Source organism: Piliocolobus tephrosceles, chromosome 19 (genome assembly GCF_002776525.5).
Source record: "Piliocolobus tephrosceles isolate RC106 chromosome 19, ASM277652v3, whole genome shotgun sequence".
NCBI lineage: Eukaryota > Metazoa > Chordata > Mammalia > Primates > Cercopithecidae > Piliocolobus > Piliocolobus tephrosceles.
In genome coordinates this window covers 48,868,673-48,895,771 of record NC_045452.1, presented here as the reverse complement: position 1 = coordinate 48,895,771, position 27,099 = coordinate 48,868,673, and the positions used below count along the sequence as shown (strand labels likewise).

General features: G+C 39.0%; 2 protein-coding genes across 2 annotated transcripts; one reads left to right on the top strand and one right to left on the bottom strand.

The window, feature by feature from the left end:
• Window positions 1–2,436: 2,436 nt before the first annotated feature.
• Window positions 2,437–3,306, bottom strand: LOC111524199 (keratin-associated protein 13-2). The gene has a single exon (XM_023189319.2). The coding sequence runs from the start codon at window positions 3,252–3,254 to the stop codon at window positions 2,727–2,729; it is 528 nt and encodes a 175-aa protein (XP_023045087.1). The 5' UTR covers window positions 3,255–3,306; the 3' UTR covers window positions 2,437–2,726.
• Window positions 3,307–25,663: 22,357 nt separating this feature from the next.
• Window positions 25,664–26,443, top strand: LOC111524208 (keratin-associated protein 13-1). The gene has a single exon (XM_023189332.2). It carries the CDS (start codon window positions 25,714–25,716, stop codon window positions 26,230–26,232), a length of 519 nt encoding a protein of 172 aa, XP_023045100.1. The 5' UTR covers window positions 25,664–25,713; the 3' UTR covers window positions 26,233–26,443.
• The last annotated feature ends 656 nt before the right edge of the window (window positions 26,444–27,099 follow it).

Below are 27,099 nucleotides of genomic sequence, written 5' to 3'. Positions count from 1 at the left end.
CCAGGTGCCTAAACTTGACAGCACCCTAAAGGGTGAATGTGGAGAGGAGCAGAGTGTACATAAAAGGTGAAAAATCATAGAGAGAAGAAGAGAGAGAGAAGAAAAGCAAAGAGAAAAGGTGAGAGAAGAAAATAAAAAATAGTTGGAGATTAGCAGAGATGAGATATTAAGGAAAGGTTGCTCATGCAGAAAATGGAAGAGGCAAAGAATATTCATTTTGTCTGATCCCTGAAATCTGAATCTTCACATTATACTTTGAAAGGTTTAAATATTGAAAGTATTCTAATATGTTAATTTCCTCCTTTACTCTCTGCCTCCCTGTTTCAATTGTTTGCATTCCACTTAAAGATTGCATTAGAATGGAGGAAATTCTTCAAGTCACTACAGAACTAGATTCTGTATGTCACTGGACACCCCTCCTTCTATCATGGGATTGCTGCATTTTAAATACTTCTCTGTGCTCATCTCTCCTTGCAAGGCCTGGTGCCTTCCGCATTTGAAGTTATGAGCCTCTAGCTCTCAGGACTTCCTTACTGGCCATGCTACTGTGACCCCTTTGAGTTTGTTTTCTCAAATGGTTTTTATAATCCACATTATACTCATTCCACATTATTTAAAGATGAATTAGTAGTCCACCTTCAATGCTAATGGCATAATTCAGACTCATAGGACCTTTATGTCTAACAAAAATTTTTAATTACCTGTTTACGCCAACGTCAATGAGTAGCACTGCACTTCATGACACAATTTTTTTTTTTTTGAGTGAGAGTCTCACACTGTCACCTAGACTGGAGTGCAATGGTGTGATCTTGGCTCACTACAACTTCCACCTCCCAGATTCAAGTGATTCTCCTGCCTCAGGCTCCCAAGTAGCTGGGATTACAGGTGCCCGCCACTATGCCTGGCTAATTTTTTGTATTTTTAGTACAGTCAGGGTTTCACTATGTTGGCCAAGCTGGTCTCAAACTCCTGACCTTGTGATCCGCCCACCTCGACCTCCCAAAGTGCTGGGATAACAGGTGTGAGCCACCAAGCCTAGCCCAATGACACATTTTTATTAATTGTAAATCTTTGTATGCGAGTGCCAGAAGTCTTAATTTATTTTAATTATTTTATTTAGTTTAAACCTAAAGAAGACTTTAATGACCCATATGATCAAAGCACTTAAAGGATGAATACAGCTGGCTTAAGGTACTTGGGAATCAGAGGCTTCCGTGTTGCCGGGAGTTTCTTCCTGTTTCCCTTCTCTATTCTTCTAGTTTTTGTGGCGGGCAGATTTCTATAATCAGAGGATGTGGTTCCTACACTTCCATGCTTAGCCCATATTATCTCCCATATAAGAGAAAAGATACCCTCTTTTTTCAGGTTTAATTTTAAAAAGCTTAAGGAAATGGTGTCAGGGAAAAAAAATCAATTAAAGCTCGTGACATATTATTGGAGGAAATCATAATCTTTGAAAGTTATTTTCCCATTCATGGAGAGTTGTTACTAAATATTTTATGAAAAAGTTTTAACTGAATTTTTACACTACCTTTAGCCTCTGAAAAAAATCACTTGCTCAAATTAAAATAAACAGAGAAGGTCTTATGTCTCAGATGTAAATAGCATCCTACAAATATTTATCTTTATTCACACTGTCACAGCTGAGCAGTAGATTCTAGGGATACTGAGGGAGGTTATAAGATCTAGAACATTGAAAGCAATCTAATTTTAACTCCTACTCAATGCAGAAATCACTGAAAAATAATACCGTTTTCCTTGTTGAGAAACTCAATAACCCAAAGAAAACACACAGGTCTAAATAGTTCTATAAATTTATAATTTATAAATATACACTTATAACAAACCAAAGTATTTCTCCCTATAACTGTTTCCATTACTCACAGTTGTAAACCTTAAGTCTTTCTGTCTTCTCTGCTTCTCTCTCTCTCTCTCACACACACAACACAAACACACACACACACTGAATAATTCATTTTCTCCTATATTTAAACACAACCATAATGCCCTCCCATACCTAACATTTCCTGTTTTCCCTTTTCCATCATAATATTTCAGATTTATTCAAATGCTTTACATTTTATATTTAATTGCCTAGTTGACATTTCTGAGCAAACTCGAATACTGTTTCAAAAATGTAAACAAAAAACAAATATGATTGTCAGCAAAAGGTGTCTTCCTTGAAAAGACACCACCATCATGAGCATACTCTCAATAATCCTGTTAAGAAACCAACAAGTTTTCATGGCAGAAGACATGCACTTGCTGTCTTTTAGGCAGTGGAAGGCCCAAAGAATCTCCCCATACACTAGGCCTTATGATAAAACCTACGGAAACGGATGTCCAAGGAAAAGACATCTGGGGGCCTGGAGCCCCCAAAACAGATCACAAATCAAACTTTGAAAACCAATAAAAGACAAAGAGAACATATTGGAATCAACAGTAAATGGATTTATTAGGTGAAACAAAACTGAACTTCCATATACTTTATAAGATGAACTTATGTAATAACGAATCACTTGTTTCAAAATTATAGACATTTGACTCTATATTTTGCTCATTCATTAATTTCACAGTCTGAAAGAACTAGCCTGTCCAGCTAGTACTTGATGCCAGAGAAAGGATGAAGAGCTAGTAGTAAGAGGTGTTAGCTCACATTGCTGGAAAAGCCTATGATAACAGCTCTACGTAGAGACTGAGGCATTTTGCTTAAAAGGTCTAGAAATTCAGCAAGTTGATCTACAGAAGATTGATCCATAGGCTGGTCTGTAATAAGGAGACTGGCAGCTCCTAGAAGCCAAGTAGGTTGGGCGGCAGAATCCAGAGCCATAGCCTAGGGAAGGGAAGCCACAGCCTCCATAACCCAGGGATCTGAAGCCACTGGACCCACAGCCCACTGAGTAGCAGCTCCTCGATCCATAGCCCAGGGAGCGGCAGCTGTTGGATCCAAAGCCTAGAGACCCAGAGTAACTCGTCTGGCAGGGACTGCAGAGAAAGGAGGTTCTGGGGCGGTAGCAGGAGGTCTGGAAGGGGCTGGACTCCACAAAGGACGTCTCGCAGCTGGTGGGCTCCCAGCAGGTCTCCTGACAGCCCCTGTAGAGAGAGGAACCCAGCTGGCAGGTGCTGGGAGAGCAGAGGTCAGTACTGTAGACCAGGTTGCTGGGATAGGAAAAGCCACAGGAGGAGGCTGGGTAGCGCAGGTAGCTGCCAAAGGAGCGGGAGGAGAAGTTTCCAGAGCAGCAGTTGTAGGACATGTTGACAGGAGATGTGAGTGCAGTTGAGTTACAGTGGAAAGATTATCTGAGTTTGAATGTCATAGTCCGTACTCCAAGCTATATATGATCTTAGACCTGGGTGTGTCTACTGTCTGGACACTCCCTCCTCCTTGCTCACCTTTTATTATAAGAATGCTTCTCTAGGTTATTGTTTAATTCATCACATCTTCATATACTTAGCTGTACTTTAGTCACTCTGGAACACTTAGAAGGAAGTCACTCAGTTTTTTGTTTTGTTTTTTTTCCTGGAATTCACTGTGGTTTGACTTTCAATGTCATATGTCATCACATTTATGAGTATCTTGCCTCTTATTATTTGAGTACAGTAAATCCTTATTGTACCAAATGGAATCACACAAAATTCTTTCTTTACTTCCATTAAGTTATCAGGAGCATAAGTGGTTACTACTGAAAATAGTTTGTCCTTTTTTTTTCACACAAGCATATTACTTGTTACTAGAAACAGTGGATTTCTCCAAATACTAACTATATTCAGTAGTCTCAGCAATCTGTCAGTTAAACCTTTTAGTGGTATCTTAAGAGCTCAGGATCAGAATTGAGGAGTGCACCATTATCTCGGGTCTCCATACCAGGCATCTTCCTTAACAAGAGGTTACATTAGATGATGCTCACTTAGGAAACAATAAACACAACCTTTTTAGTAAGACTTTAAATAGAAATTTCTCATATATTTTCTGATGAGCCTATCTTATAGCAAGCATTATTCTATGGTTATGCTCTAAATCAACTCATAGTTTTTTCTTTTATTTTTTAATTATTCTTTTCTGGATGAAAGAACAGATTCTCAGCTGCAATTATTAATTTATGCTTAAACTTTGAGGAATTGTTAACATTTTTCTGAAGCTTTTAACTTGAAGTATTAGAGTTATATGGGTCTTTAAACATCCTCTGGTCAACCCATACATGGAAAAATTACCTCTCAGAGAGCTTCATTAACTTTCCCCTAATTTCTCAGTAAGACAGAAGCAAAATTGAAACTTTAATCATGGTTTTCTTATTCAGAGTCAAGTTGCAAACACCTTGCAAACATAAAAGTAAATTCAACTTTAACTTGTCTCAGAAAAGAAACTATTAAGCTTATTTATACTAACATATAAAAGCCTAAGTCTTATTTACTTTTCCTAAGGATATTCACATTGAATAGTGTTCAACAGGGGAATTCTATGCCTTACCGATCTTTATACATTTGAAGTATATTTCACTTTCTAACCCAAGAAAAAGAAAACAATCTTGGTAATCCATGTTTAGATAAATGGGAGGAAGAGGCTTCTTATCTGTGCCTATTCTTCTTCTTTTGAATCTGACATTTTATTTGGTTTAACTAAGGGAAATGGCATTCACAATTGTTATGGAAAAGAGAGCCTCTTAACTACCTGAAAATTAACTTGCTTTATTCCAAAGCACGCTGCTTCAGAGCACTTAGTTACTTTGTTTTATGATTATCTCTCCCATGCAGAATCCAAAGTGTGGCATGCATCACATGAAGTGCCCTTGTGCAATACTTAAACCATCACTCTGATTCACTGAAGTAAAATAAGGCTGTGCTTTATGAATGGACACCTATTAAATTTACTAAAAAGTATGCACCACCCCCAACACGTGGGATTCCTTATAATGGCAGCTTTTAACATATTTAAAATGAGAAATATTTTTCTTTTTTTACTACATGTTGATTCTGCTCAAAAAAAAAAAAAAAAAAAAAAAACTTTCTAATATTGAAAAGTTCTTGCCTTTCTAGACCAGCTCCCTATGTCTGGGAATAAACACTAAACTAACTTGGGAATAAGTCAATTCCAATTAACAATCCCTCCACCCATTCCTAATTGGGTTAACACTTTTTATTAGGAGTTACTTGTGCACTTTGTACAAATGCTAATGAACAACTCACGAATGCTAATAAATGTGTCCATCTGAAAGGCAGAAAAAGCAAAACAAAACTGAGTAAACTTAACAGTTCAAAAGTGGATTCTGGAACTAATAAAATACTCTACGTGCTCTACATACATAGGCAAAGTGTTACTATAGAAGGAAAAATTCACTATCTTGATATGTCAGGGAAAATGTGATATTGAAATATTTTCTCCCTTCCTTCCTTCTTTCCTTCCTTCCTTCCTTCCTTTCCCTCTGTCCCCCTTTTATTTTTCTTTCTTTTTTTCTCTCCCTCCTTCTTTTTTTCTTTTCTTTCCCTCCCTCCCTCTCTCTCTCCCTCCCTTCCTCCCTCTCTCTCTCTTTCTGTCTCTTCTCTCTTTCTCTTTCTTCTCTTTTCTCTTTAGAAATTTAGGCATAACCACACCAGAAAGAATAAAACTATCATTAGAGTACATAGCAGCCACAACTAGCTTATGATCTGAATTACTTGAAAAGTGATTGTTTTTCCAAGTTAACTTACTAATGTAGCAGAAGCTTTAAACTGACCATCTTCTACTGCAATGTTTCCAGAGATTCTTCAAAAGCTTTCAAATTAGCCAAATATTAAGCAGTAGTAGAAATAGTAGAAATCCATATATTCTGCCCTACACCTTTTTTACTTTCTGTTCCCTTCTTAATTTTGTGGTTTCTCTAGACCTAGAAGAGCCTTTTTATTGTCTGGTCACTAAAGAATCTTCTTCATAACAGCTGCTTTATACTAGATTTTATTTTTAAAATTCTCACCCAAGGGGAAATGTATCTATTAAACCTTAATGCTCACTATGAAAGACCCACTACTGAGTAAAGGGCTTGATGGGAACTCCCTAGACTATCCTGTTCATGGTCTCTTCCCCAGTCCCCCATGCAAGTCTACCCAGGCCCGTGGCTTTCTCGGAGGTCATCCTGCCTCATTGTCTGAGACTTTTCCAGGCCCTGGCACCTCCTCTAACTTCACTACAGCTCTTCCTGCTTCAAATTCATCAATTTTATGTCTCCAGACCCTCATCGTCCATGACTTTCGTTTGAAATAAAAAGGTCAGGCCGGGCACAGTGGCTCACGCCTGTAATCCCAGCACTTTGGGAGGCCGAGGGAGGTGGATCACGAGGTCAGGAGTTTGAGACCAGCCTTTCCAACATGGTGAAACCCCGTCTCTACTAAGAATACAAAAATTAGCCAGGCGTAGTGGTGGACACCTGTAATCCCAGCTACTGGGGAGGCTGAGGCAGGAGAATTGCTTGAAACTGGAAGGCAGAGGTTGCAGTGAGCCGAGATCATGCCACTGCACTCCAGTCTGGGCAACAAACAAAAGGTTTATAAACAGCTCTACTTACACACCTCTCGGTTCTTCTTATCTCTTCTGAGGCCTTACCCTTGCATTTACTGAAAACATATAGAAAATTAAAGGAAATTCTAGAGTAGTTTTCTGGATGCCTAAACTCACAATTGTCACCACGTTGTCAGATTTGCACTCATCTTTCTATTTTTTATTTTAAATGTTCATGGATACATGACAGTTGCACATATTTATGAGGTACATGTGATATTTTGATACAGGCACATGATGTGTAATGATCAAATCTGGTAACTGGCATATCCATCACCTTAAACATTTATCATTTTTTGCGTTGAGAACATTCCAAATCTACTTTTCCAGTTATTTTGAAATATGCAATACATTATTGTTAATCACAGTTGCCCTACTGTGTTACTGAACACTAGATCTTATATGTACAGATATATAGAGAGATATAGATAGATATAGATATCTAACTATATTTTGCACCCATTAACCAACACCTCTCTGTCCTTCTTTCCATTACCCTTGCAAGCCTATGGTAACCACCAGCCTTACAGAGAGAGACCCCTTGTGGGCCAGTCTCTCAGTCTGATTCTTCTTCACATCTTTCCAAAGGCATCACAATAATCCATTCATTTTTGCATAACATTCCAGGAAATTGTCTATACATATATTTATCGGTTTATACCATTTATTGTTGTTTTACGTTACAATAATGTCATCTTATTGAAGATATATATATATATATATATCTGTACCTGTCTTTTTATATTTAATGTATTTAAATAAAAATATCTAAAACATATCCAAGTTGACATTTATATATTTGTGTATTCATCATCACTACAGTAGCACTTTTAAATGCCAGGCACTGGTCTTAGCACTTTATCACAAATATTAACTCACTTAATCCTCATAATAATTCTACATGGTACATATTTTATAGATGAGAAGCTGAGACACAAACAGGTTGAGTTACTTGCCCAAAGTAACCCATGTAGTTAGTAGCAGAGATGAGATTTGAAGTGCGATACTGACACCATTGTCAGACTTTATGCAAATAACCATGTTGCTATGATACATAGATCTAGTTTATTCCTTGTTACAAATTTATAGAATTCTACTGTATAAAAACTATTTTATTGATATATCTCCCTTGATTTTTTACTGTCACAAACCATGTGACAAGAAATATACTTCTGTATAGGCCCTTGTACCCACTGTCTAGGGCTTCTGGAACATATATACTTAGATGCAATTGTTGGACATAAAAATTTCAATTTTAGCATGGTAGTTAGGATCAAGGCTCTTGGATTTAGGCTGGCACAGTTTGAATCCTGGCTCCATCACTTAACTGTATAACCCAGACCTGTTTTAGTTTCTCATATTTGGTTATCTTTTAGCCGTTATTCTATGGAGTCTTTCGTTCTTTCAAAAGTATTTTTAGAGATATTTGTGCATTCTTTGTGTATGCCTTTGTCTTTCATATGTTGCTAATAATTCCTCTGGTCAGTTGTTTGACTATTTGTTTGAAGTCAGATTTATGGATATATAGTTCCCATAAAATGAAATTCACCATTTTTAGGTGTACAGTTCAATGAGTTTTTTCCTTTCTGCTCCTTGTTTTGGTGGTGGGGGCAAGGGCTTGCTTTGCTGCCCAGGCCAGAGTGCAGTAGTGTGGTCATAGCTCACTGTAGCCTCAAACTCCTAAGCTCAAGTGATTCTCCTGCCTCAGCCTCCTGAGTGGTTAGGACTACAAGTGCACACCACCACCCCTAGCTAATTTTTTCTTTCTTTTTTTTTTGTAGAGGCAGATTCTCACTGTGTTGTCCAATCTGATCTTGAACTCCTAGCCTCATGCAATCTTCCTGCCTTGGCTTCCCAGTTCAATGAGTGATGACAAACTTACAGTCATGTAATCACCAATTGACTGAGATAGAGTGTTTCCATTATTTCTAGAAATTCTCCTGTGCTCCTTTGGATCAATCTGCTTCCCCAATATTTAAATTTCTGTTCCTATAGTCTTATTTTTTGAACTGCATGATAAATGGACTTATACATTATGTTATCTTCTGTGTTTAACTTCCTTCACAGAGCATAATGCTTTTGAGATTCATCCATGTTGTTGCATATTCCAGTAGTTCATTCCCTTTTATTGCCAAGTGGTACTTCATTGTATACACGCTATACACTAGAAAATGGACATTTAGATGATTTTGAGTCTGGAGTTACTGTGGATAAAACTGCTATAAACATTCACATACAGATAATCTTGTGGACACGTGTAATATGGTTTGGCTCTGTGTGCCCATTCAAATCTCATCTCTAATTCTAATCCCCACATGTCGAGGAAGGGACCTGGTGGGAGGTGATTGGACCATGAGGATGGTTTCCCTCCCCCATGCTGTTCTCATGATAGTGAGGTATTTCTCATGAGATCTGATGGTGTTAAAAGTCCCAGTTTCCCCTGTGTGTACTCTCTCTCTCCTGCCACCATGTAACATATACCTTGCTTCCCTGTCACCTTCCACCCTGATGTAAATTTCCTGATGCCTCTCCAACCATGAGGAACTGTGAGTCACTGAAACCATTTTCTTTATAAATTACCCAGTCTCATGTAGTATCTTCATAGCAGTGTGAAAACAGACTAATACAGAGAATTGGTAGCAGCAGAGTTGGGTACTGCTATAAAAATAAACTGAAAATGTGGAAGCGACATTGGAACTGGGTAACAGGCAGAGGTTGGAACAGTTTGGAGGGCTTAGAAGAAGACAGGAAGATGTAGGAAAGTCTGGAACTTCCTAGACACTTGTTGAATGGTTTTGACCAAAATGCTCATAGTGATGTGGACAATGAAGTCCATGCTGAGGTGGTCTCAGATGGAGATGAGGAACTTATTGGGAACTGGAGCAACAGTCACTCTTGCTATGCTTTAGCAAAGAAGCTAGTGACATTTTCCCCCTGCTCTAGAGATCTATGGAAATTTGAACTTGAGAGAGATGATTTACGGTATCTGGTGGAAGACATTTCTAAGCAGCAGAACATTCAACATGTGACCTGGCTTATTCTGAAAGCATTCAGTTACGTGTGTTCATAAAGAGATGGTTTGAAGCTGGAACTTATTTTAAAAAGGAAGTAGAGCACAAAGATTTGGAAAATTTGCAGCCTGACCATGTGATAGAAAAGGAATACCCATTTTCTGTGAAGGAATTCAAGTTGGCTGCATAAATTTGCATAAGTAACGAGGAGCTGAATGTCAATAGCCAAGACAATGGGGAAAATATCTCAGGGGCATGTCAGAGACCTTTACAGGAACCACTCTCATCACCAGCCTGGAGGCCTAGGAGGGAAAAATGGCTTCATACATCAGGATCAGGGTTTGGCTGCTCAGTGCAGCTTCGGGACTTGATGCCTTGTATCCCAGAAGCTCCAGCTCCAGCCATGGCTAATAGAGGCCAGGGTATAGCTCCAGCCGTTGCTTCAGAGGGTGCAAGCCCCAAGCATTGGTGGCTTGCAAGTGGTATTGGGCCTGCAGATGTGCAGAAAACAAAAGTTGAGGTTTAGGAACCTCTGTCTAAATTTCAGAGGATATATGGAAATGCCTGGATGTCCAAGCAATAGTCAGCTGCAGGGGCAGAGCTCTCATCGAGAACCTCTGCTAGGGCAGTGCAGAAGGGAACTGTGGGGTAAGAGCCCCCACACAGAGTCCCCGCTGGATCACTGTCTGGTGAAAATGTCTCCAGGGTATGTCAGAGACCTTTGAGGCAGACCCTCCCATCACAGGGCCAGAGGCCAAGAAAGGGAACACATTTTCATGGGCCAGGTCCAGGGTCCCCTGCTCTGTGCAGCCTAGGGAATTGGTGCCCTGTGTCCTAGCTACTCCACCCACGGCTAAAAGAAGCCAAGGTACAGCTCAGGGTATGGCTTCAGAGAGTGCAAACCCCAAGCCTTGGGAGCTTCCAAGTGGTATTGAGCTTGTGGGTATGCAGAAGTCAAGAATTGAGGTTTGGGAGCCTTCACCTTGATTTCAGAGGATGCCAGGCAGAGGTGTGGTGCAGGGGTGGAGCCCTCATGAAGAACCTCTGCTACGACAGTGCAGAAGGGAAATGTGGATGTGAGTCCCCACACAGAGTCTCCACTGGGGCACTGCCTAGTGGAGCTGTGAGAGGAGAGCCACTGTCCTCCAACCCCAGAATGGTAGATCCACCAACACCTAGCACCATGTGCCTGGAAAAGCCACAGGCAGTCAACCCCAGCCTGTGAAACCAGTGAGGAGGGTGTGCTGTACCCTGCAAAGCCACAGGGACAGAGCTGCGCAAGACCATGGGAACCCACCTCTTGCATCAGTGTGACCTGGATGTGAGACATGGAATCAAAGGAGATCATTTTGGAGTTTTTAAGATTTGACTGCCCTGCTGGATTTCAGACTTGCACAGGGCCTATAGCTTCTTTGTTTGGGACAATTTCTCCCATTTGGAAAAGCTGTATTTACTCAATGCTTGTACCCCCACTGTATCTAGGAAGTAACTAACTTGCTTTTGATTTTACAGGCTCATAGGCATAAGGGATCTGCATTGTCTCAGATGAGACTTTGGACTGTGGACTTTTGAGTTAATGCTGAAATGAGTTAAGACTTTGGGGAACTGTTGGGAAGGCATGATTGGTTTTGAAATGTGAAGACATGAGATTTGGGAGGGGCCAGGGATAAAATAATGTGGTTTGGCTGTGTTCCCACCAAAATATCATCTTGAATTATAGCTCCCATAATTCCCATGTATTGTGAAAGGGACCCAGTGAGAGATAATTGAATCATGGGGATGGTTTCCCCCATACTGTTCTCATGGTATTAAATAAGTATCAGGAGATCTGATGGTTTTATAAGGGGTTTTCCTTTTTACTTGTCTCTCACTCTCTCTCACCTGCCTCCATGTAAAACATGCCTTTTACCTTCCACCATGATTGTGAGGACTCCCCAGCCACTTGGAACTATGAGTCCATTAAACCTCTTTTTCTTTATAAATTACCCAACCTCAGGTATGTCATTATGAGAAGCATGAAAACAGTCTAATACACCATCTTATCTTGGAATTTTCAGTGTTAGAATTTTTTTACTCTTAATTTAACTTATTTTATAGATCCAGGGCTAGTCAAGCTATCCCAGGTATTTTTGAGTGAGCTCTGTTAGTTTTTGCCTGTTAAGAAATTTTTTCATTTAGTCTGTGGTATTGCTGTAAGTGATCTCAAGATCCAGCAACAATGGTTATATCAATCTGCTTGATTGATAGACATATCAGAAATAGTGACAACCTGTCTTTCAACCATAGGAATAACATAAGCCATTGCTAGTGGCACCCTGGCCAGAAAGTAAGGCAAGTTCATTTATATTTTCTTGGACATAAACTGAACCAAGAAGAGATGAAAGCAACAATGTCATATTTATTATTTCACCCTATTTTGTTTTGTTTCTATGTTAATAATTTCTGCCACAGGACTATACTTGTCCTGTTGTACAGTTCATGTGAATAAAATATTATCATGTATCTTTATTAAAAATATGTTAAAGAAACCAAACACCTTTTGAAAACCATGATTCTTCACAGCCTCCAATTATAATACATGTTCCATTTGGACAGATACCCTAGTTCTCTTCTCTCCATCATTTTGCATGGACATGCATGACCACTTCCCTACCTGACTTGATCTCAGTGTCTTGCTTGGCAGTGTGTTACTGAGGTGACAGAATGTGGTGACATGTTTTTCTCCTTGCACTTGTGAAGTTTGTCACCTGAGTGCTAGATGGACCACTTAACGGATGTAGGCTAGTAGACATCCTCAATCTTTGTCAGTTTGCTTTTCAGTTTATAAGCACTACAGATTCTTCTAAGAAGATTGGGAAATAGTCAACTTCTCTTTTGTTTTCAAAACTTAGTATTCAAATCTCTCTCCATCTTGAAAATTGTCAAAGATGCACATAATCTAGCAAAAAAAGAAAAATTTATAGGGCTAGAGACGGAGTCAGTAACATAGTGAAGTTCTACGTTCCTTGCTTTTTGCTTGTGTGTTCATTCTAATTCAGCACTATAGCATAACAGAAACAGAGTCTCATTGTGAACTGAGCAAAGCACAGACATATTTAATATGACATAAGAATTAGATGTTACTAAACCTACCAAGTAAATGTTAGTGTCAGAAACCACTGATTATTATGTCTGATCTCTTACGTTAATAGAGATGAGTTTTCGTGTATTAAAATGGAAACAACACTGAATTACAGCAAGTTATTTTAGCTCTTACATATGCCAGAGGTAGGACTGGATGGCTGCTTTAAGTCCTAACAATTGCAGAATTCTGTGACTTGAAGGTGAAAATCAAGTTCTTATAATTCAGTTTCCACAATGAGCTTCCATATGACTATACTGTTGTTTAGTTTTGTTTTTTGCTAAGTTGTCCTACCCTGCAAAGTTGCAGTGAGATTCAAGAAACAGATGATCAATTGGTGAAACAGATATTGATAGTTGATAGTTAATAGTGAAAAAGTCAGCTATTTCTTGCAGAATGTTTTAGTCAGGGTCCTCCAAAGAAACAGAACCAATAGGGTGTGTGTGTGTGTGTGTGCGTGTGTGTGTGTGTGTAATATGTGTGTTTGTGTACAAAGAAAGAGAGATATTTATTTTAAGGAACTCATTCATGCAACTGTGGGGGCTGACAACCCTAAAATCTGCAAATTAGGCCAGCAGTCTGGAAATTCAGTTAAGAGTTAGTAAGAGTGATGACACAGTCTTGAGTCTGAATTCACAGTGCTGTTAAGTGGGAAATTCAGGCAGAGTTTCTATGTTGCAGTCTTGAGAATTCCTTCTTCCTCAGGAATCCTCAGTCTTTATTCTTAGGCCTTCAACAAATAGGAGGAGGTATACCCCTCTGTTATGAAGGGCTATCTGCTTTCCTCAAAGTTTACTGTTTTAAATGTTAGTCACACGTAAAAAATACCTTCACAACAACATCTACACTGGTGTTTGACAAACTACTGGGTACCATAGCCTTGCCAAGCTGACACACTAAAGGTAACCACTGTGAGTGGTTATTCATTAAGGCTTTAATCAGTGTCAGCAAATCAGGCATTAAAGTATTAGCAAACAGTTATTTCATCAGAAAGATAATTATCTGTCATTCTAGTATTTACTCCTTTTGCTAATTTATCATGTCTTCATTTTGTTTCAATAAAGTTAATAATATGGAACTTGTAGATATTTTAATATCATTCATCCAAGATTAAGCTATATTTAAAATCATAAGCTTTAATATATAGACAACACTAAAAAGGGAAAAAAATAAGAAGCTCTTAATTAGGTCTTTGAAAAGGTAAAACACCATCAGAGAAAGACATTAGTCTTATTTATATGGATTAGAAAAAATATTAGAAAATATACATAAAACAGTGCTACTAAATGTAAGCTAAGTCTATGAAATACTCTACACTTCATCATAGTGGTGAGTTTCTGTCTAAATTCATTTACCAAAAAGTGCCAACTGATTTTCTATATTTTGATATATTTACTACAATAGTTTTGAGAACTCTTCACTTTGGAACATGTGATGTAACCCATGTTATAGAAAACCACATTTGTTAAGATGTATTTGTCCACTTAAAGCTTTTGTGAACTGTGCTATAGTATATGAATTTAATTCACTGCATTTGTGAACATTAGTATCTTGACTATGATATCACTGAACTAACAAAAATTAACTCATTCTAATGGTGTGAAACTCTAGAGAGTTCTTTGGAGCTAGAAACATACCTAAAAGCATTCCTAGTTCTTTTTTTAAAAAAAATCAGGCAAAATGGATTAGAGGGTCTAATGCTTAATTTAGGAACACAATGAGGAATCTCAATTATAAAAAATAATAGTAGATAACATTTAAAAACATTTATGTGCATTTAAAGCATTTAGTCAGGCATTGTGCTAAGCATTATTCATGGCACATAAGTTATAGTATTTAACTCACAGTAAATCTGTAATAATTTTTATATCCTTCTTACAGATGAGCTACAATAGCAGAAATGATGTAGTGTTATAGTTTTACTTGAGTCTCTCCTCTTAACCTTTGCATGTACTGCTCAGTAACACAAAAGATGGGAGATGATGGTTGGGTAGATGGAGAATGAAGGATTGAAGGCAGCAGGGTAAAGAATAAAGAAGTATTAGATGAGCAAAGTGGGAAATACTAAAATATTTAGGCGTTAAAGCATGTTTAGAGATCTGTTTTGGCTCCAGTTTTTCAATTCGGGTGAAAATAAATTTTAAGTAGACTGATGTCTAGGCATGATTTACCCAATAACTGAGATCTACTACAGCTTTATGCCACCACCCCAGACTTCATGGATACAAAAAATATTCTATGGCTCCTTAAAGAAATGACAAAAACACTTTCACCCTGATATTGTAACCTCTTAGAAAGTCTTTGATCTTTCCTATCTCAATTCAACTGAACTCCAAAGAGTTGAACTTGAAAATTCACCCCAAAACATGTTTCCTCTATGAAGTTTTTTCTAACTTTTCTCTGACGAATCCCATTGGTTCAAATATATTTGTCAATTTCATCACACTTTTCTGAAAGTTGACCCTTCTTATCATTTCATGGTAATTTCTAGTTTAGATGCCATAGGAAGGTAGACATGAGCATAAAAACTCTAAAAAGATAAGACCAGGACTATGAAAAATCAAAAAGTAAGCCCATAGAGGAGAAATCACAGACACGACATTAAGAAGTTGAGGAAGTTTAGTCCAAGAGGACTTCCTGGATACAGAGAGATGAAAACAGAGATACAGAGCAACATGGCAGCTAGATAGAAGGGTTGGAAAGTAGCAGAATCAACATGCGTCCAATGGCCCTAGCAGGAATTGTACATATGTAGTCTCATTTACTTCTCCAAAGAAATATATATTATTACCACTCACATTTTCTAGGTGTTGAAACAGAGACCAACAAATCTTAATAACTTTAAGGTCACCTCTCATAAATGATAGAATTATGCTCAAGTTTAGGTTTGTCTCACTGCAAATTTCATTCATTTCATTCATTCACTTAATCTATTTCATTTACTCTTCTAAGTATGAGATTTTTAAAGCATAATAGGCATTATTCATTTTGAACAGCTGAGTTGACATATAAATGCATAAATGAAGGAAAACGTGAAGTTTATGAGTTCACAGCAGTCTAAGTTATTAGTATAAAATCCTCTCTCAAATTGTCCTAAATTCTGACTCTTTCAGGAGGCTGAAATCTATTTCAGGATGGCAATAACTGTATTCTAACTTTAGGATGAATTTGGATTCTGCTTATTTGAGATAACACTTAGGTCTCCAGTGGAACAGCTAGCACAGAAGAAAGAACTTTTCTCAACACATTTCTTAAGTTATACTCTTTGATTTATCACACAAGGGATGGAGGAAAGCTAATCACTATTCAGACTTAAAAAAATATCTTTTTGTGGCTCCATGTTTGGATAGAGACCAAGAGAAGAAAATAAATTAAATAGGAGAGCTAATTAAGAATGCAGCTATTGCAGTGATTTCAATATCTGGGCACTTGCCTTGAATAGTCTCCAGAGGTGCTATACCTTACAGTTAAATGGGCTTCCCAAAGAGGACCAGTGGATTTTCATGCCAGAGGAAACTTACTAGAAGCATATCAAACACAAAAAAATAAGTAAAAACAAAAACCTGATTTCTGTGTTAACTTAGGAGGATGATTTTAAAGAAGCTAGAATATTTCTATTTTGGGGAGACACTTTGGAAAAAAGAGGATCTAGAAAATATGAAACATAAAATGTATTCCAAGAAAGGAAGAGGCAGAGAGGGGAAAGAGGAGAGAGAAGGGAGATAATGAAAGAGGGAGAAGAGAGATACTTTCAGGAGTAACAACTTGCAGATTTCTAGCTGTAGCATAGGTCACTGGTATATTAAAAAGCTTCAGCTAAGTTCTTGAAGATGGCTTTTGAAGACCTCATTTTTTGGAAATGAATAAGCAGTTTATGAGTTAGGAAATCTAGAATCTCTTTAGTAATAAAATTAGGGAAAAATTTATGAGATTCTAGAAAGGCAACATGCTGCTCTTTAGACCTGTGACCACAAATTGATTGGGAATAAGGTGACTGACTTCTCCTGGAGGAGCAATTATGAGTGTGACAGAAACCCAGCCCATCATCTGGGTCAAGGGAGGTCCCACATCCACAGAGGCTGAAAACTGCAGAGTCCACAGCCCAATGCTCAAAGCCCAGTCCTCTGGACAGGCTGATGAAAGGCATCCATAAGAGGGCAAAGGATGGCTGGCATGTTCTTTGCTGACCAGGAGAAACATGGTAGACACTGAGTGAAGGAGGTCCCTGTGGCCACTCAATTCCTGAGTTGGGAGGAATTCTCTTTGACAGATGGTGGATATATAAGTCTGCTTGGGCTGCTATTACAAAGTACCACAAATTTAGTGACTTAGTAGGAATGTGTTGTCTTCCAGTCCTGGAGGCTGGAAGGCTGAGATGAAGGTATTGGCAGGTGGGTCTTTCTGAGGGGTGTGAGGAAAGCATTTGTTATAGGCCTCTTTCTTGGATACTTCTCCTCAAATGGCCATCTCCCTAAATGGTCCTGAATGGTCTTCTCCCTGTGTCTCTTCACGTTATCTTTCCTCTGTGCGTGTCTGTCTCTGCCTCTGTACTTCCCCTTTTTATGTAGACACTAGCTATATGAATGAATTGGGCCCACCCCAGTGACCTCACTTTCACTTGCCTGTCTCTATGAAGGCTCTATCACCAAATAAAGTTATGTTCTGAGGTGCAGGGGGTCAACACTTTATAATACAAATCTCATGGGAGGACAAAATTCAACTCACATAACAGCAGACAGGCCATCGCTAAAAGTAAAAAAAAAAAAAAAGAAAAAAAAAGAAAAAAAAACACATACTATAGAATTTCAATTAGATATTGTTTCCTGACTTCAGTTTTTCTTACGTTTAAATAAGGAATTCTAACAAATTTTCTCCTAAAGAACTTTATATACCCTTGACCACTGGGGTAGGGAGAAAACATCCTGGTATTCAAAAAGTCCTTTGCAGTTTCACTAATTAGTTATCTAATTAAAGTAAAATTGATTTTCCCCTGCAGACATGGCTGCATATGTTTTATTCATGTGCTTAAGAGACACAGATCATTCCTTTCTTATTTTAAGGATGACGGTGGCTATTTTCATTGCCAATAATTACCATGCAACCTGGCAGGGCCCCTGCCACCTCCCATTTCCTGCCATCTCATGGTGACCAGATGCCATGCCCTTTACGTCTATTTTCTAAGGAATCAGGCAGCAAAATTTCATAGTTCATGAAATAATAATCATATATTTTCTGTTGTCAACAAATAAAATAAAGCTCACACTAAAAATACTTGTATTCATCTTTTTAATAAACATTACTGAAAGTCCATTGCAAGTCAGTAATTGAGGAATAGACTTTGTCCCCATCTTCCAGGTTCTTCCAGTCTGGTAAATTAAGATGGGCTATTGTACAAAAAGCTAGGGTGTCCTAAAGTATCAATAGACTAACAGCTCTGGAGGCCAGATGTGTATGGTTGTAGAAAAGTTTCATTAGGGCCATTGTTGCAAATCATCTTGGAATTGTTTACCATTTGAGAATATTCAATTAAAAAGGCATTATAATGCCGAGATTTTAAAATGTAAACTAGAACCTGGAAAGTTTTTAATGATTTATAGTGTAAAGTTAAATAAAGCACCAATAAAACCAATTAGATTCAGAATATTTTAAGAGAAATGAATAAAAATGCTTAACTACTTTTGGAAACAAACGTAGAGGAGAGTCAACTTTATTCAACCAATAAATAGAAAAGCAATGCTATTTAATGGATGGAACAAAAAGAAACTTTCTCAGTTTGAAATTATTCCCAGTTTAGAAAACCAAACCAAGAAAAGGAATGCTTAAAATAAGCATAAAGAAAGGAAAAATATGGAGAATGGAACAGGGATAAAGTAAAAAAAAAGATCAATGGAAATAAAAAAATAAGACAAATTAGAGAAGAAGCGTAAATGAAGAAGAAACACACCATAGGGATATGAAACTAAATCGTATCGTTAGGTCATTGATCACTGATTTTTGAAAAGCTGACTGGTTCCGTAAAGATTTAAAACAGTGCTTTCAATACTGTGTTGCAGGTGTTATGTTTTTATTTTGTAATAAGTACAGAGTTTGAAATTCCAAATTTCTCATTTAATCCTGAACATTTTGTTCTTAAGCCAAAGAATGACTTGAAGCACAAAAACATACCTAAAACTATTTCTAGCCGTGGTTCTCAAATCTGATACTTCAGCATCACCTGGCAAGGGTTTGCTTTGCTATTTCAGCAGAGATTTACTAACCAGTTGGCAGTACTCTGGTTATTTATGTTTCAGTATCTCTATTTATCTATTTATATTATCCCAGTTCATTCTCACAACCACACAATGAGCAAAGCGAGGCAGTGCTGGAAAGGGCAGCATCAGGGTTTGCCGGCAAAGTGTTCTGACAGCACAATGCATGCTGAGCTTCTACATTTCATTGTCGCACAATTGCAATGGCAGGCCCCTACCCTAGAACTACTCTCTGGGCCGGTGGGATTCTGACATCTACATTTTGAACAGCATTTCTTAAAATCATCAGGGTTTAAGATTCTGAGTGGTCAAACATACTCCATTCCACAATGACCTGGGATTACCTTATTTGTCCCTTGTTTTAAATCCCAAGTCTTTAAAAATAAATCAAATCCTGGAATGATGGTAGGTGAAAAATTTAATATCAAGGAAAATAATGAAAAAGAAAGAAGGAACTCTGTGTATAACACTTCCCCAGGAATAATTAGGCTCAACTACATCCTAAAGCTCTTTAACCACCTTCATGAAAGCCGCAATCCACTTGGAATGGGACAGAAATTGCAAAGGAATACTCTCTGGGCACCAGCGATATTGCCACAACCAAATCTTAGCATCATAGGATTTCAGCACTGAAATGGAAAATGAACAAAGGGAGGTAAGCAGTGTATAATACTAGTAAGGGAGAAAAGCAAAACAAGAACTTTGGAGGTTTTTCAAACATAGGGGCTCTCTCCAGTTGTTCCCAAGAGATACTGGGGTACCTTGCCTCTACCATGTCTGTGTCTCTAAACATCCACCCACCACAGAGCTCAGCCAACTGAGAAGGATTAAGGGTCCTATCTAGGACTCTTCACTTGATTTTGCTTTCTTTTCTTTCAAGAGTGCACAAGCCAGGCAGGGCACAATGGCTCATGTCTATAATCCCAGCATTTTGGTAGGCCAAAGCGGGTGGATCATCTGAGGTCAGGAATTTGAGACCAGCCTGGTCAACATGGTGAAACCCTGTCTCTACTAAAAATACAAAAATTAGCCAGGTATGGTGGCGGGCACCTATAATCTCAGCTACTTGGGAGGCTGAGGCAGAGAATTGCTTGAACCCAGTAGGCAGGGGTTGCAGTGAGCCAAGATCGTGGCATTGCACTCCAGTCTGGGCAACAGGAGTGAAACTACACCTCAAAAAAAAAAAAAAGAGTGCACAATCCTAGGACACATAGGAACCTCAAATATCCTCTACTTCTAGAGCTCTGAAAATGCGGAAGCAACTTGCAATAATCTCCCCCTTTTGTTTCCTTTTTTCCTACTCTCCTATCTACATCTTCCTTATCCATAACTGTTTGTTTGTTTGTTTTCCCTTCAGGAATAAAGGGAGTTCATGAACAGAAATCTCACCCAATCCTATGATACCTTCCAGAGGTTAGATGAAGAAATGCTGAGTAAATACGGAGTTGCCTTCTTTATGCTATTTTGTCATTCCTTAAATCTCCAGCAAAGACTTTAAACAGAAGGGAAGCAGGGAGACAATGGCGACATCCAAAATCAGGTTGACGCTAGACTTCTTCAAAGTGACAGGGAAGGGGGCAGGGAAGTGCTGGGTAGGGCCTGTGCCCGCAGACCTAAGTGAGGACAGGCACTCCTGTTTTCATGCTCAACTGTTGTATTTTCCAAGACCGCCCTGGCTCACAATGTCCCCATCCTCTGCCTATGAAAACTCCGAGACCCTATCAGGCAAATACAAAGGCAGCTGGACGTCAAGCGGAACAACACCAGCAGAAGAACACACTGACAGATGCTGGCAGGCCATCAACTGTAGAACACCAAGGGAAATTTGGCTGAGGATTGTCAGAAGACAGCCCAGCCTCTGAGCCACCCGACTCCAGAGGAAAACCACCTTCCCACTCCAGCCGCCTTCTAGCTCCCCATCCATCTGCTGAGAACTGCTTCCACCATTCAATAAAACCTTGCACTAATCCTCCAAGCCCACATGTGATCTGATTTTTCTGGTACACTAGGGCAAGAACCCTGAGATACAGAAAGTCTTTTGTCCTTGTGATAAGGCAGACGGTCTAACTGAGCTGATTAACTGAGCTAAGCCAAAAGAGCCGACTGTAACATATGCCCACTGGGACTTTGGGAGCTGCAAACACTCAACCCTAGATGCCGCCGTGAGGTCCGAGCCCACGCTCCCCACAACCTGCTGGTCTGCTTGGTCCCCCCCAGGGGTTTGAGCTGTGGGGCATGGAAGAAGTGAGCCACACCCTATTACGTGCCCTGCAAGGGGGATAAAGGAACTTTCCTCATTTCAAAAATGGTGGAGGAGGAAGGGTGCTCACACACATGTCTTCTAGCATGTTCTCTTTCCCCCTTATCTTGCTTTTTTCCCCACTAGGCTAGGATTTGATTCCAGCTAGATAAAGGCCAGCCCGTGGTTTGTATCTGATCCACTGTTGAGGCTGCCTATTTCTGAGTGAAAAAGCTTCCAAATCTATTAATAGATATAGCCAACTTTCACTCAGCTGCCAAATCGAAGAATGAACAAAGGCAAAAGAGTTACCATTTAGATAGGCTTCTGAGATGCTTGATTTCATATAAGACATCTGCATGCCTAACTTCCCTTTTCATTCTATCAATGTCTATCTATGGAGTGCCTACTATATGCTAGGGACTGTTTCTGTGCTACAGGTATATTCATCATGCCATTCATTTGATTTCTAACTGAAAGCCCTTTTTCTTCTGCCTCCCAGTTTCAGCTGTCATAGCCTGTCAAAATCACTATTTGCCCTGGTATTTATGGTGAAAGGAGTCATTACTAGTCATCATGCGACCATCTGTACAATGTCACTGAGTAGTGACATGGCCTCTGTTCAAACTCTAAGATGTTCCATCTTGCAGGATGGATATTAATGCCACTAAATCCATCTTCAGCATTCTTGAATGAGAGCATTTGTAATGGCTATTACATCTTTGCAAAAGCATGAAAAGAGAAGACAGCATATTATTATCAAAAACTGCACATTACAATCAAATTACAATAGTACAAGCAGAAAATAGATTACCTTTCCTCTATTTTTAATGTACTTTATAGTCTTGGACAGATGAGCCATGTCCAGAGGGGGTTACGGTGGTCAGGCATGCAGTATGATTTCACAGGGCTATGAGGATCTCCTGTGGGCTCCTGGCTAGATATTAACCTTTCAATTTAAGGGAGTAATTTCCAAAAATGGTGGTATATCAGAACCACGAATGAGGCAGCCTTAGAAGGAGTTTAATCATCTGTTTTTTATTAATTAATTATTTGTTGGTTTATTTGCATGTCCTAAAATGACCCATTGTTCATTCTGTTGCATATTCAGAAGTTAGACAACACTGATTTCAGCATTTGCCCAGCATATAAAAACCAACTCAAATTCTGCTGGCTTATAAAGTATTTGAAGTCAGAGGAGATTGTTTCAAGCCAGTACATGATGCAGGCAGCTCATAAATATAAGTGAGGTGGTTCAGTGGATTTGTGATTTGTTTGATGATTGATGCTTCATATTCTAATCTATCATCACAGACATGATGTATTTTCCTATTAAACATGAAAGAGTATTTGTCAAGTGCACGAGGATATAGTTTTCAGAAATTTTCTTGAAACCCAAAGCTTCTTAATTCATCTCACATTCTCTCACTTATGATAGAGACATTAACTAACACGACAAAATAATAGTGCAGCCTTGACGCGTATTCACAACTGAAATTTGGCTGTAGAGCTGGGAGACAAGAGGGGTGGTTACAGTTGTGGGGATGATAAGAAGCATGTCCCACATCCACGGAGCAGATTGTCTTCAGTTCCAGCCAACTGTGAGTGACAAAACACAGCATCACCAGACTTTAGGAATTTTTAAAAAATGAAATCACAAATCCAAATTTTTGTGAATCTTTTGATGGTTGAATATTAGCAACTAATTTATAGTTTAATAAACGCCCAGGGAGGCCTGCACTTGTGAGGTGAACGAACCTATGTGGGCTGGATTTGACAGAGGACCTGTGAGCTTGTGGTCTATTATTTTAACCGAAACCATTCACCATCCCAGTAGTGCGGGGAGGGCAGGATATGCATGGGGAGGAGAAGGGCACTATTGCAAAGCGGGGAGGGCAGTCATAAGGGTGAGCCCTGATAAACACATTTGCTGACTTTGTTCATTTGATTAACACTGGTCCTATTTCCAGTTAACAAAAAGTTACCCTTAGTTGTGATAGGATGGTTATCTTCCGTTCCTTGGAAAATGAGGATTTGAGAAAGAAACGGTCTTCACAGCATCATGTGGGCTAGGACTTTCCTCCTAGCTGCCAAGAGCCTATAGAAATAAATTTAGGTATTTGGGAGATCACAAGATAAAGTTGTTAAAAGTAAGTGTTTGATGTGGGGGAAGCTTCTTTGTCATTTTTTTGACTTATGCAAGTTCTATCTAGTGAGTTCTAAAGAAAATTCCAATTAAACACTCATTTACATTAAGAAAAAGTTGATACTTTTAGTATCTGTTGTATACTTTTATTACCTTTTTATTAACTAGATTTGCAATTCCATGACATAAGCCATGACTTTATACTTCTTGAGCCCCAGACATCACATATTTGGACTTTGGAGTATATTCTGTCAGGGAATTTGTCTTGAATTGTTAGAAAACATACATCCAAAGAACATAATAAAGCTACCATTTTCTTATTTTGTTTTCTGTTTTGTTTTGGGATTAAACAGCAGCAAAGACAGCAAAAACAACAGCAACAACACACACAGCAACGTAATTACTAAAAGTGAGGCTGCGGCCCCAGAGAGAGACATTGTCCTGACAGGTGTCCGAGGGAGACCTGGCACTCCATGTAAGTCCCTGATGTCTTTGAGAGACTGTCATGAGCACATGCTCAGACATCTTGGGCAGGGCATGTTAGGCAGAGGCAGAGACAGATATAGCTTAAAGAAGGGTAAGGTTGAGGGTACTTCTCTTGCCTGACATCTTCCAAAGCTCTATTATCACTCCCGGGGAGACTGGGAGGAACCCACTGCTCCAGCTATGCTGCTGTGGACTAGGAGTCCCTCGTGGCATCCTCAGGCTGTGGGTGTATCCGCGGGGCTGCCTACACTACTTCTAATACATCTAGTCCCCAGTGTCAACCTTATAAGCCTTAGCAAGTTTTCCTCTTAAGTAGAAGGACTGGAACAAGGACACTGCTCTGCCACAAACTAGAAGACCCCTACAACCCTGGATCCACAGCTGTTTGCAGCCGATCCTCATACAAATAGCCTCCATTGCCAACAGACACAGGTGGGAGGTGAACCAGGGACATCTGGATCAGAGGCGCACAATCTGAGGCTTGAAGCCCTGCTGAAAAGAAATGACAGAGGGTGTTACAGCTGTGGCACTGCTCACAACAAATGGCAATGTTTAAAAAAAAAAAACAAAAAACTTTTCTGTGTCATAAAAAATAATTCAAGTATTTTTGATGTACAATTTCTAAAAGAAACACTGAATTTTACTTCCATTTGTTCTACAGAAAATCATGTTGACAAAATCATTGTCATATGTAGAGATGATCAAAGATTGACTATGCAACCAAAAAATGCAGAAAAAGGTTTAGATGAGGATGATGATAAAAGTATATTATTGTCTTGATTTTGTGACAGCTTGGGTTTTGTTAACTATGGAAGTTTTTATTCTAAGTTAATATCCATGTTGATATCTATCATTATATTCATAATGTTGTATTTTTAATGAGGATCTCCAAATTATACTTTTCAACACCCACAAAACCTAAATCCATCTCTTTAAAGAGGGCTGGGACAGAGTCACGTACCACAAGAAGGGAGAAAAACACAGAAGCTGATGTTATCCCGCAGATGCTCAGAAGGCATCCAAAATTTTGAAGTGGGGGTTTAGAGGTGTTGTAGGCAGGTAGGCTCCAGAACACTTAGAAATATGAATGCATCATACAAAAGGCATCAAATAAGTTTATTTGAAAGCATTTTGATTTGCTTTAAGGAGGGAGTATTCATCCATTAGTTGCAAACCCTGACAGTCCTGAGCATCCTTCTGCTATTCTGACTACTCTGACTTGTTTCCTACCTCATTTCAGCAGTGTCTTCTACTTTGCTTTCTTTCACGAGTCCATATTGTTATTTTCATATTTATTTATTTTTCACTTTTGTTTTGATTTCTTTTTTCTAAATATTAATTTTTTAAAAAAATTGTTCAAGATAATATCTATGTCTAGTTATCTCTCAATTCCTTTGGCTTACTTTTATATAGGCCCTCGAGATTGGACTTACAAGCACTGATTATAGTAAATAACAGACGGCAAACTATTTTGGAGAGTATGAACCAATAAGATTTCTGTCTCTGGGCCATTAACAAAAAAGATGAATGCATTGCTATCCCCATCCAAGACAGAAAGAATTTCCCAGCCAAAACAGGAGCAGATGTATAAATCATGGGCAGAGAAAATAAGAGGGGTTTTCCTGGCTATACTGGAGTAGGCATTAATCACATACTGTCATAGCATTTAAAACATAAATGCATTTCATTGACGCAGAGCTGTAAAAAAATGAGTTCTACCATAAATGTAAGATGAAGGGTGTTAGTTAACTGCAATTACAAAGAAGATTACTAAGTTACTTATATGCAAAGGTGGGAGCTCAAATTTGTGAAGGATGACCCTGTGAGGTGCCACACCCACGGCTGAAAGTATATAAATGGTCCTGTCCAGGAGTAGCATCCAAACTCAGAATCTTCTCAGTGTAACTCAGCTGAACTCACATCTCCTGTCAACATGTCCTACAACTGCTGCTCTGGAAACTTCTCCTCCCGCTCCTTTGGCAGCTACCTGCGCTACCCAGCCTCCTCCTGTGGCTTTTCCTATCCCAGCAACCTGGTCTCCAGCACTGACCTCTGCTCTCCCAGCACCTGCCAGCTGGGTTCCTCTCTCTACAGGGGCTGTCAGGAGACCTGCTGGGAGCCCACCAGCTGCGAGATGTCCTTTGTGGAGTCCAGCCCCTTCCAGACCTCCTGCTACCGCCCCAGAACCTCCTTGCTCTGCAGTCCCTGCCAGACGAGTTACTCTGGGTCTCTAGGCTTTGGATCCAGCAACTGCCGCTCCCTGGGCTATGGATCAAGGAGCTGCTACTCAGTGGGCTGTGGGTCAAGTGGCTTCAGATCCCTGGGTTATGGAGGCTGTGGCTTCCCTTCCCTGGGCTATGGCTCTGGATTCTGCCGCCCAACCTACTTGGCGTCTAGGAGCTGCCAGTCTTCTTGCTACAGACCAACTTGTGCATCAGGCTTCTATTATTGATCATCTTGTTAAATTGCTAATTTTGTTGGCCAATGCCATTAATGCCTCTACTCATAACCTTTATTGTCTTCATCATGTACAGAAAGAATTAGCCTCTTATCCTCTAATTATCAAGTTCTCAGTTTGTCTTTGGCCCCAAATACTGGCTGGTAGGCTTCATCTGAAAAACTGTAATTAGAGTACTAGCTCAAAATAAATCTTGAAGTACATATTAAAAGTAGAACTTGTATTATTCGATTTTCTTCCACAATTTATAAAAAGTCAAATCATTTTAATCCCATAAATCCATTGGTCTCATACTCAGCTATGTTTGTGGTGGTTTTTTTATTGCTAGGTTTTGGTTGTGATGTATTAGGGGATTATTATGTAACAATTGGTGTTTATATATACAGGAATAGGTTTGAAAATCATATGAAGTTTGGGATTCAAACAAACTTTTGGGGGTCTCAGAGATTTTTGTTACTCAAACTACAGGTAGCGGAAGTCTACTAAATATACAGACTTTTATTCATTAAAATCTCAAAATCAGGAATTAGCTTGATCCCCTTATAAAATGTGGATTCCTGTGTCTATGCCAACAAGTATAAGGTAGCAGACTAGTTGATAGTTATATCAGGAATCTGCAGAGAAAAAAAATTTAGAGCTATATGGTTATAGGTACACATAAAAGAAAAATTAAATTGAAGACAAACCAAAATGATTTGAAGTAACTTTTGAAGTCACCCAATATTTGTTGGTAATCATGATCAAATGTCTGCATCTCATTGATGAGAATTCAATATGATTCAATTATCTACATATGTGCAATAAGGGATACCATGAAATTTGAATGGAGGATTGATATTCCACCTTGGTTTTTATTCATGC

Excerpts from the sequence above, each read along its gene's own strand:
- LOC111524199 (XM_023189319.2), bottom strand. The coding sequence starts at position 3,254 with ATGTCCTACAACTGCTGCTCTGGAAACTTCTCCTCCCGCTCCTTTGGC.
- LOC111524208 (XM_023189332.2), top strand. The coding sequence starts at position 25,714 with ATGTCCTACAACTGCTGCTCTGGAAACTTCTCCTCCCGCTCCTTTGGC.